Below are 12145 nucleotides of genomic sequence, written 5' to 3'. Positions count from 1 at the left end.
TGAGAAATAGGGAAAAATCAGAAAAATCTGTGTATTTCACAATGTAAACAGTGACTTCTTATTGAACTTTCTTTTCTTGCCAATTCCAACCTCTCCACCGAGGTTTTACAAGCACTTAGAGACTCAGACAAACCATCACAACCAACAAAACTGATTTTCAAATCCTCATTACCGTTGGGTTTTACAACTCGACAAATTTATATCTTGACAACTTTATTTGACAACTTGTATTATGACAATCTTAGTAACTTTTGCTTGTTGCTTACAAAACTTTGTCAAAACATCCAAAGTGAGCTGAAATCACCTAAACATGCCTAAAAGAGGTCAAATAGACCTTGGGGCAAGATTACATCTCATAAATTCATCATTTGACATACTTGACAACATTGTGACAATATTTGCCCATTTAGGCCTATTGAACAACATGACCCTACAATTGAACTCAACACACACAAATGGTCCATAGGACCTTATTTGAGGACATTCACATGAAACAAAACTTAAAAACTCAAAATGGCCTCATAGAGGCATGATCACCATGGGTGCTCCGGTGCCACTGCCCCAAAACTTACTTCACAATCCGCTTCTCAATTCTGAAATGATATTCTTATACAATGCCCATTCTCAATCTGGTGTATATATCTATCTTGTCTTCACACTTACACAACACACTCCCTAATTATTCCTCTCGTTTATATCTTCTTGCCTCTTATGAAGAGAGGCAACGCATCACAAACTGCTATCAATATGCTGTTATAATATCTTGAATCTGCTCCTCAATTCAGTGTGTATCTTTTTATCTTCAATCACACACACCACACTCTTCCTTGATCCAAATAACATATATTTTCCTTCCTCAATTCTGATTCAAATCACATATACTTTGCTACCTCAAATCTGATCAGACTCACACAATATCCTTTCTTCATAAATCTCATCCAAATCATGCACAATCTTCTTTCACAAGTCTGATCATAAACATGGCAATATCTTCACATAGATTTCTGCTTTTACTTCTCATACATGTCCTTCATATAATTCTGCATTTATAATTCATACATGGGCAGCATCTTCTCTTAAAATTGATCTGAAATACTCTTCATTTTATACCCCTTTATTTCTTCTAGATCTACACTTTTACTCAGAATACATATATTTTATTGTTTACTTTCAAATCATACCTTCACTAAGCTTTTATACGCTCTTCAACGGAAACGTCTTCATGAATGTATGTGTGACCGTTTTACAATGGACACAACTCCTCAACAAATCCCACCTTCTCCAAATATCAATTGTGGCCCAGAGGAAACTCTTCTAAACAAATGCACCTTTTTGTTATGTGAATAAGACAAAAAACATTACTTTTTGGAATAAGACAAAAGAATTTGTTTTCTAGTGAAACAATTTTGTCCTCTTAAATAAATCACACCCCTTGGATAAATGAAGACTTTTTGTTAAGGTCTCTTAATCACTTCTCTCTTAAAATCTATCGTTGCTATTTAAAGAGATATTTTATTAATTCTATTAGCTGTCTTATTTGTCTCATTCTAATTTTGTATTGTTCTTATTCACTGTTCTATGTAATTGCTGCTATGCTTCTCAATTATTATCGCTGTCCCTTCTCTTCTTGTCTTTTTTCAATTTTTGTGTTATTCACTTTGTCTTATCCCTGCTGTCTTTTATGCTTGCAAAAAGAAATCACTGCTTTTAATTACTGCTGCATTTTATAGCATGGATCGCTGCCATATTATAATGTTTATTTAGAGTTAATATAAATCTCTTGCTGTAACTCATTGTCTTCTTTAAGTGCTGTTTAAAGAGGCGCTGTCTTGTAATTATCTCCACTATGATTACTGATGTGTATTATGCTGTTGTGATTCCTTTTAACATCCTTTAGACAAGGAGATTGCTGCATATTTATAATGTCATTGCTGTCTTAACAAATGTGATCTCTGCTCTCCATATCTTAACATGGCGAATATATTAATATACCTCCATACATGATCGGCCTTTATGACTTTTCTCTGATTTGCTTTTGATTGGTATATGTAACTTTAATTAACTTCAAACCTTGCATTAATTTAGATTGCTGCACATCATCTTTGCCTTAACATCGCTGCCTTAAACTAGAATCACTGTGTATTACTTCAAATGACTACCAAAATAGTAGTTACCGTTGTCATAGAACAGGCTCGTCCTCTCTTTCACATATGTTATCTTCAGTTATGCTCATTGCCATTCATTGGATTGTTGTAACATCAATAACAATTATGTCTTCTCACCAACAATCTTGCTTATACACCTTGACATCAACAACAATATTCTAACAATCGCAACTAAATGCCCTTGACATCAATGACAATATTTCCAACAAAAGGTATATTGATGCTGGGGTGCGAAAGCATGGGAAGCAATCAGGATCAGATACCCTGGTAGTCCACACTGTAAACGATGAGTGTAAATGATAGCTGGGGCCAGATTAGGGGCCCAGCCAATGCTTGAAACACTCCACTTGGGGAGTAAGGTTGCAAGACTGAAACTCAAAGGAATTGATGGGGGCCTGCACACGCAGTGGACCATGTGGTTTAATTTAACACACATAACATTACCAGATCTTGATATTGAAGGGTTCAATTGTGGTGTTAGGATTTCATACCAATCCTCCCATTCATAACAACATTGGTTTTGATCGAGTATAATTCATTAGTGAAGATTATTTAAGAAATTCAGCTTACTTATATTTGAAAAATCGTCTATTTGCTAAGCTTGTCCAATTGGGGGCATTGCGTTGTTATCCTTCCCCTCAAGCTTTGACATTTTTTTTTGGCATGCCTCTTTAGCTGAAATGTCGCATGATTTGTCTTTGTCCCATTTAAGATGATCACTCTCTCACATTTGAAGAGGGGTTAAGATAATCACTCTCTCACATTTGAAGAGGGATTATTTTTCAAAATATTTTTTAAATCTACAAATTTATATATAACTGAATAATGGGGCCATTTTAAATTCTTTCAATTTTTCTTTTTTGCTTCTTGCCATATGCAAACACTTGCCATGATGGCAACAGGCATGCACAAATTTACATGTTAATCTATTTAGTGAATTATCTTCTTTACCTTTGACCACAAATGGCAGATCATGAGGATGCAAATACAAGAGGTTAGCATTATTTTCTTCCCCTTTGAAGTTATTAAGCAGTCTTTTCTTTAATGTGATATTATTTTCACACAAATACAACCCATTACCTATGGAAGATGTCATGCCAATGTTGGATGGTAAATTGGCAACCGACTCAAAACTAATAGAAGAAGAGAACTGCTGCTGCCCTATCTTGCATACCATTGACCTTGTATAGAAGACATCTTTTTGCAAATTTATTGCTAAATGCAGTGTCATATGTAATTGCCAATGTACTCATAGTTTGGATAATTCCATTCTCTATCCAAAAATCACATTTGAAGCTATCTATAATGACATGAAATTGCTTACCTGAATTTTTAACAGTTCCATTGCCACTATCAAATAGGAGGTGACATTATTCTGTCCCTTGTATTTGATTCGTAAGCTGCAACCGTTGAACTTTATTATCATTCATAGAATTTTTCTTATGCTTATCTATGGTCAATTTGGACATTCTTCTCATCCAATTGTATGGCATGATGGTATTATACTTATTACAAACTCTACCCTTCATGTATCTTAAATTACCACCTTGATTCCATATGCAAATGTTTAACATATTTGAACTCTTTTACCCTCTTGATGCTTCCCATGATGACAACAAATTTGCAATGACATAGCATGGTATATCAAATCGTTGACAGCATCATTACCTTAATGGAAATAGGCAAACTTTTTACCATTTGATGCTGCATTTGTGAATTCAACACCTATGTTGACTTCTACAAGGACAATCTTGTCATGTGCATACATTTCAAAAAGGTCATTTTGAAACGCTTCCTCATATATTTCTTGAATTAAAACATTCTTTTCATTTCTTAATTTGAAATTACAGGGATGGTCCAAGTGTCCTCCTGCTGATGTTCCTTCATATGGCACATACTCAATCTTTGGAAGATTGATGGGCGTGTTTCAAACAGGGATATTTTTCTCACTTGTGCATTCAACAAGTGATGTTGTCTCGTTGACTGCATGATGGCATTTAATTTCTGAAGTCAATGAGATATCTATTTCTGAACTATAATCCCCACCTTAAATTTGCATGTTGGATTCCTCAAAGGTTTGCTTCCTCTTACTTTCTGCAGCTCTAAGTGTACTTCCTTCATGAATGATTCTTTTAATTTTACCTCGATAGATTCTTGAGTTTTAGGTTTTGACCTTTCCATCATTTTTCTTCTATTTCCATTTTCTTGGAAAATCTCCAAGTGTTTTTAAGGTGGTGACAAATGTATAGATGGCAAACGTCCTATCATAATCATCAAAAGCAAGAAGCTTGCACTTATCTCTATCACACTGCTCTTCTAACTGTCTTCTTTGAATAGGATCTCTTTGCCATTTGTCTCTAAACGAATATAGAGCTTTGAAATTGGTTGCAAATTGTTCCACTAAACGATCTTTGAAATTTGGGCCCTTTGTACATGCTTCTTCTTTTGCTGGTCTGTTTTACCATACTAGTAAACCAATTCAACTGATTATTCATATTTGCAGAGTCTTAACATTTTCAATAAGGATTTTTGAAATGTCTTTATTTTTATGTCTTCCACACTTTAATGTCATAGATTGAAATGTTAATGCATTGGATATAATTTGCATCAAGGTTGGGAAGATCACAGCTTGGATACCTGCAATGTCCCAAAATAATTATTTTGACAACCTTGACAATAACCTAGTTGCCATGCACAGATTCTAGCTTTTTCCGATCATTGAGGTCTTAGAATGGGAAGAGCTAGCATATGCTGACAAGAATCAAATTAAAATGCATGTTGGCGGCAAACCGCATAGGTAACAATGCTTGCACACACAAAACTAAAAGGTGATATGGCTGGCACCAATGCCCTCCAGATTTCATAATCAATATCAAATGCAAAATGAAAGTTTTGGTGGAGAACTGCACAAGCTCCACAATCAAACATTGAAATCTCTTAAATGATTGACAATAATGATTCTATCCAATCAATACATCTACTGCTACAAGCAAGAGGGTTAGAATGAAATTCTTGTACCACTCTGAAATTCAATAAATTAATGCAAAAAAGAACTGTCTTGAATTTACAGCTAAGACCTGTTGATTTGTTTTTTATGCACATGCAAACACAGAATAAAATACCAAAGTTATTCGAATGCTGAAGATTTTCCTAAGGATCAATCAAAATAACTCCAAGGTTCTTATATGTAGGGTCTCTACGTGTGGATACGCTTTGTTGGTGTGATGTGATTATGTTGGATTCACAAAGGGACTTACATTCGAATGCCTGAGTGTTTGATTTGCTAGAACTTGAGTCCTATCTACTACTCACTGGGAGATAAAGAAATATCAAAAGCATAGGGTTTAGAGAATCTATTCTAGGACCTAGAATGTAAGAATATAGATGAATGACTAGGTGGAGTCCTACTGGGCTAGGTCTCACCATCAAATTGAACAATTCGACACCAGCTCAGTGCAATCTTCTAAGGGAATTTTGAAGATGTTCGAATCAATACCATTACACATTGATCACCATTCAAGCTAATGCATAAGCAATGAGTGTAGAACAATTCGAAGTTAGGCTCATATCAATCCAGTTGACCACACAAGGTACACTCACAATCAGTAAGAGGCTAGTGGTATGGACTAAAGGATTCCACACAAGTACATTCAACAAATTCCTTTATTCAATCCAATTATTTACCATTTAACATGAAGGTCCAACAAGAAACCATGCGTATTGCAAGAAACAACACATCTCACCATAACTTCAATGAAAAATGAAGTTTATTTACAATTTTGGGCAACAATCTCTTGCCTTCTCCTACTCTACTCTAATTGCTATTCTATTCTCTTTAGACTATCTATTAACTACTGCTATTAGCTATTCACTATTAACTATTAACCAACTATTAACCCCTTTACAAATGAAGAGTCTGAGCTTTTTATAGTGCTCTCAATACAATTCAACGACTCAGATCAATTTGAGATCAATGGCCAGGATTTTACAATGAAAACCCTAATTAGGGTTTGTTACAACAAACTCAATTTGGCCAATTAGATAATTCCAACACATTGGTATGACCAATAGATAGCAGGGGTAGGTGCCTCAGACTTTGTGCCATTACTGGTGAGTCAGGGACATTGAATCAAAACATGCAGAGGCAGACCTTCCTTGATTGGTGAGTGGTGACTAGGATGATGATTAGGACGCCGCTTCAACTTGCACTTGTAGAGTTGACTTGTCACCATGAAGGGATGTTGAGAGATATCTCTTGATACTCAACATTATCTAGCTCGCTCAAAGTAGTGGTGTTGGGAAGTATTGATGTAGCTAAGTCTTTCTTCCATCCTTACTTGTGTTTCTTGGAGTGATTGCACGATCTCTCCTTCGCCATCTTATGATCTCTCCATGTCGATGAAAACCTTGAAGATAACCCGCTATTGCTTGCAATTGTTGAACACTTGAAGTTTTTCAACTTAGTAGTACTTTGAGTCTTCTTCATGCATTTGAGGTGTTCTTGATGTTGAAGAAGCTTCTTGAAGTAGTCCCCTTGTATCTTGTCCTTGGTGTTGCATAGTGATGATAGGAAGTGTTTGTCATGATCGAGTCATCCCTCCATCCTTGCTTGTATCTCTTGCCTTATGGTGGTTACATGATCTTTCCTTCCATATCTGCAAAACAAAGCAAGTATAATATCAAACTCATATGATTTCTTAATTTTGACACAATCTCTGATTTTGAATAATTGCAATCAATAAGTTCATTGGGTAATCTGACTATCATAGAGCAAATCTAGGCTGTCTAAAGATGAATTTGCTAGTTGATAGGCCTCCTAGCTGAGCAAATTCGCTTTTCCTCAATACTTAAATGATAAATTCGCCTTTTCAAGACATCAGACCTGCACCCTCAATAATGAATTTCGTCTATAGGTTGGATGAAATTCGCAAATATGCTGATGAAATTCTTTGTCCTGCTGGAATAATTCGCTGACCTGCCACTGATGGAGAGAAAAAATGTTTGAATTGATGCTTAGAATGATTGATTTGACCTCCCTTTATATGCGATCTAGGATAAAGATACAAGGCCGACCTGATTGAGTATGAATAAAAATAACTTTCAAAATGTTGGCCGACTTGATCTCTTCTTAGCAATTTGAAATTTTGAATTTGTTTAGGTGCCAAAATACTTGTCTTGTTGAATTTCGCTTTGGATCTCATGCAATCGCTCTATATCCTTGCCAAGGACGGGACCTATAATAAAGTTCGCTGGCTGACCTTTCTAAGAACAAGCCTCCTAAGGCAGTTTGCTCTCTGACCAGTCCAATGACAAGTTCTAAAACATAATTCGCTCACTAACTTTTGAGAGGACAAGACCCATATGAGATTTTATGCTCTCTATCCTTGCTAGGGACAGGACCTATATTCAAAATTCGTTCACCCTCCTCTTGAAGGACAAGACCTATATGATAATTTCGCTCTGTGTCCTTTCCAAGGACAGGACCTATAATGCTGTTCGCTCCAAGACCTTGGCAAGGTACGCTCATGATTCTAGACAAAGTTTTCTTTATGACTTCTCCAAGATACATATTCAAGTTCGCTTTGGACCCTCAGCAAGGACAAGGCAAGGTGACGATTTTGCTCCACGTCCTTTGGAAGGACAGGCCCTATATGACAATTTTCGCTCCACGTCCTCTCTAAGGACATGACCCATAATGGAATTCGCTCTATGTCCCTTGGAAGGACAGGCCCTATAACAAAACTTGCTTCATGTTCTCTCCAAGGACAGTCTTCATAAGGCAGTTTGCTCTCTGTCCTAGGCAGGGACAAGACCTATAATGACATTTTCGCTCTATGACCCTTCTAAGGACAAGGTTGATTCTAAACAAAGTTCGGATAAGGACACATTCTAGTTCGATCTACCTTCAGCAAGGAGAAGGCATGCAAATGATTTCGCCCAATGTCCTTTGGAAGGACAAGACCTATAATATAGATTTCACTCTTTGACCTTTGAGAGAACAAGGCATAAATGAAATTTTCGCGCTGTCCTTCCCAAGGACAGGACCTATATGTCAAATTTGATTGCTTACCTTTGCAAGGCACACTTTTTGTTAAAATGCTTCATTATTTGAGCGATCAAGGTCTAAACAGGGAGTTCGCTCTATGACTGGCCTAAGGACAGGCCCTAAAATGAATTTCGCTTTGTGTCCTCTGTAAGGACAGGACCTATAACATGTTTTGTTGGCTGACCTGTCTAAAACAGCTCCAAATTCACTCTTTGACCATGGCAAAGACATGCATGATTGTAAACCAAGTTCTCTCTTAGACTCATACTTAGGTTCGTTTTACCAGCAGTAAAGTCAAGGCATGCAGATCGCTCCATGTCCTTGAGCAGGATTTCGCTCTATGTCCTTAGTAGGGACAAGACCTAAAGTGCAGCTTGCTCCATGGCCAGCCCAAGGACAAGACTCAAATTTCGCTGTCAAACCCTTAGAAGGACAAGGCAAAGACACATTCAAATTCACTCAATGACCATCAGCAGATCGCTCTGGAAGATCACCAAGGACAAGGTCAAAATAGGTAAAACTCACTCAATGACCATGGCGAGGACAAACCTTATAACTGAAAACTTGCTCTATGATCTAAAGGAAGATTTTGCTCTATGTCCTTAGTAAGGACAAGACTCAAAGTGCAGTTCGCTTTTGCACCAAGGTACGGGCAAGATCAAGATGGAAAATTTCGCTCACCATCCTTTGCAAGGACAGGTCCAAAATAATGAATTCGCTTTGTGTCCTCTCCAAGGATAGGCCCTAAAATGGAATTTTCGCTCTGTGTCCTCTCCTACGACAGGACCTAAAGTGGAATTTTAGCTTTGTGTCCTCTCCAAGGACAGGACCTAAAGTGGAATTTTAGCTTTGTGTCCTCTCCAAGGACAGGACCTAAAGACAAAATTCACTCTTGACCCTTGGCAAGGTACGGGACCTAAAGACAAAATTCGCTCTTGACCCTTGGCAAGGTACGTGAGCGAAAATGATAAATTCGCTCTAAGACTTCTCCAAGGACAAGGTCAAGGTAGGAAGTTGTTTGACAAGTTAGTCTTTCCATTAGGATTCATATATGGAATATAACATTTAAGTATAAGAAAGAGAAAAGATTTTCTTATACTTAAAGTTATATTCCATATATATTGTCAGGATGTTTGAGAGTGGTTTCGGACCTCTAGGAGTTATAATGCAAAATCTAGTTTTTGGAGGATCCTTCAAATTTACAGACTTAGTCAAATTTCAGGACACTTCAGGATCAAGATGACATTCCAGACTTCTAAAGCGAGTTTGCACTGACTTTGATGTAAAGGACAGGACCTAGGAGGACACCATGCATTCAACCAAGGTTTTATTTAGCAACTTGAAGTGCGACCAAAGAGTACATAAAAACCCCAAGGATGATCTAAATAACCCCTAATCACTCAACTGACCTGACCTCCTGGCCACCTGGCTTGATGACCTTCGAGAAACTCAATCCCTCCAATGCAAAGGCTAAGACACTAAAATGACCAACAACAAAACTAAAAGAGCTAACCCTAGAAAGCAAAAAGTGGGGGGTCCCCATTTGTGATGGGGCGATGTGTGAATACCTCACAACAAGACCCAATTATGAAATAATGTTAACAACCACCAAACTATATTGGATTTACTGATATTAGGCTGCCAAACCATTGACAACAATAATAGTATGGATTGAAAACCAATGATAACAATCAACCAATAATGGTAACAACAATTACTACCAACAATTACTGATGATAGTACACAAATCCCATGTTGTTCAAACTAATAAACCGCATATTACAGTTTAGATGATAGTAAATTTACCAAAAAAGTTTCTCATATGTACAACTTGAAATAGAAATGGAATAGTTGAGAATATGATGGCAGCATTTAAATAATAGTCAAAACCTTCTTACAATGTGTGGCAGGTTATGATTATGCTGCAATCCTTCTAAAACATGTTGTAGTCCTCTATTAACTGTTGCGAATGGTATTGTAGAGGGTACAACTTTTAAACTCAGGGTTTTATAAATATACAACAATTATTTATGTTGCCCATGAATGGTATGGCTGGAACATGCTTTAAATTTTAAAATGGTACAGATACAATTAAAACAACAGTAGGATTCACTGTTATAACAACACTATGATAATGACATTATCTTGAAACCCTGACTAGGGAAAATTGTAAAATCTTCTATTATATAATCTGAAGCTGAAACAAACTCAGTGATGTAAATATTGATTTATGCTTAAACCGTTGGCAGATAAATATCAATGCATCCTTCACAACAATATTTAATTGTAAAACTTCACAAAATTGGAAAACAACAAACAAAATAATAGATGTTCTCCTCCAAATTGAAAACTTTATGAAACTTAACAAAATCTTTAAAGACCTTCACACCAAACATTCAACTCCAGTGTGATCCTTGAATGGAATCTCTACATGCTAAAGGTCTTTGTCTTCAGTCTGCTTATAAACCTAAGGGTTTTTGCCCGATGATTTCCTGCACCAAGGGTTTTTGTCCTTGGGAGCAACCATGGTCCAAGCTATTGGAGAAATCAAATAGAATATTGAGAATGGATTTTTCCCCAACCAAGCTACTTGTTTTATAATCCCCTATTTACTAAGTTAAGTCTATTTTTAGAAGTGTTTAGAATTTCCTTTTTTTTTCAGTTTAATATTTGGATTGGCCCTTGATTCTAGTGACACCTTCTTGTCATCACTTTAAGCCCTCTTTTAAAATACACCTTTGAGTATCACTTCTAATTTCTTTATTTTAATAATATAACATAAATTACCCTTTTTCCTAAGTTACATGGACAAGTTATGTTATTAATTATATCCTTAGCTCAAAAAGGGAACATGACAAACATATTCATGCCAATGTTTTTCTTAAAGCATTCATTTTAGTTGTAGTAGGCAGTCACTTGGAGGTATGAAGATACAACTTATGAAGAACTGGTGGAATTTACATACTAAATTTTTCTCTCTTTAAGGGTAATTGTGCACTATACTTTGGTCATATAATGCTTACTTTTGTATTTAATTCCTAAGATATGATAGGCTTATTCCATAAAAATGATGTTTATAAATGCATGTTTGCTTTTTTTCTTTTTCTTTTTCTAGCTGGCATATCTTTTCAAGGCAATATTCATAGTTTTAGTTTCAATGTCTCTGAATAATGTTTTTATTGTGATATGAAGGGTTTCTTCTTTGATATTTGCTTGCTAATTTGACTTGTTATACAGGGTGTTGAGGCTGGGAATACTAAATTAGGTGGACAAGATCTTCGGCACTTTTCCTATTACGCTTTTGCCGGTAGATCTGGTATACAAAGATGGAAACATAGGAGTGAGGTACTGATTGAATTTGTAGATGATGCAAATAAGTGTTTAAAAAATATCTTTTTTATGCTTTATTTATTTTGTAAAAATTAAAATTTTAGTAAACAGATATTTGGTGGATATTCAATTGTTATGTAGACGAGCAAATAATGGTACACAGTCATGCAATAAAACCTGATTGGTTGCTTTCATTTGTTGTCTTTATCTACCAAATAAGCTAACCCAAAAGTTACGGTATCATATTTTTCTTTCTGAAATAATCGATAGGATCATTGTCGTGGACATGTTAAAGTGACTAATGGATAAAAAGTGGATGAAAAGAAAAACATGGAGAAAACACCCATGTGGTATTGATGAGCATCCCGAAGGTTCATGTGTTTTGAGGGCATGGGGATGGCCATGAAACCTCCTCAACCCTTACCCAAGTTCGATTAGGACTCACCCCTTGCCATCCTTAAGTTGTTTTTCGAGCTTTCCACATGGTCAATGTGTTGAAGATTTTTATCATTTTCAAGTATGTCTGATGATATAAAACATAGTTACGAGACTCAGACTTGGCTTGGACTCAGCAAGCCGATTTTTGACTTGGTGTAATGTCCCC

At 36.2% G+C, this 12145-nt stretch overlaps 1 protein-coding gene across 2 annotated transcripts in view; it reads left to right on the top strand.

Moving 5' to 3' along the window:
- LOC131074672 (uncharacterized) overlaps positions 1-12145 on the top strand; it is a 147351-nt gene that overhangs the window by 64321 nt on the left and 70885 nt on the right. For both annotated transcript variants that reach the window (XM_058011346.2, XM_058011345.2), the window contains exon 6: positions 11449-11556. In XM_058011346.2, the coding sequence (XP_057867329.1) occupies positions 11449-11556 (108 nt within the window). The remainder of the gene's footprint in view (positions 1-11448; positions 11557-12145) is intronic.

This window comes from Cryptomeria japonica, chromosome 4 (assembly GCF_030272615.1).
Source record: "Cryptomeria japonica chromosome 4, Sugi_1.0, whole genome shotgun sequence".
In the NCBI taxonomy this organism is placed as follows: Eukaryota; Viridiplantae; Streptophyta; class Pinopsida; order Cupressales; family Cupressaceae; genus Cryptomeria; species Cryptomeria japonica.
This window is presented reverse-complemented; position numbering and strand designations above follow the sequence as displayed.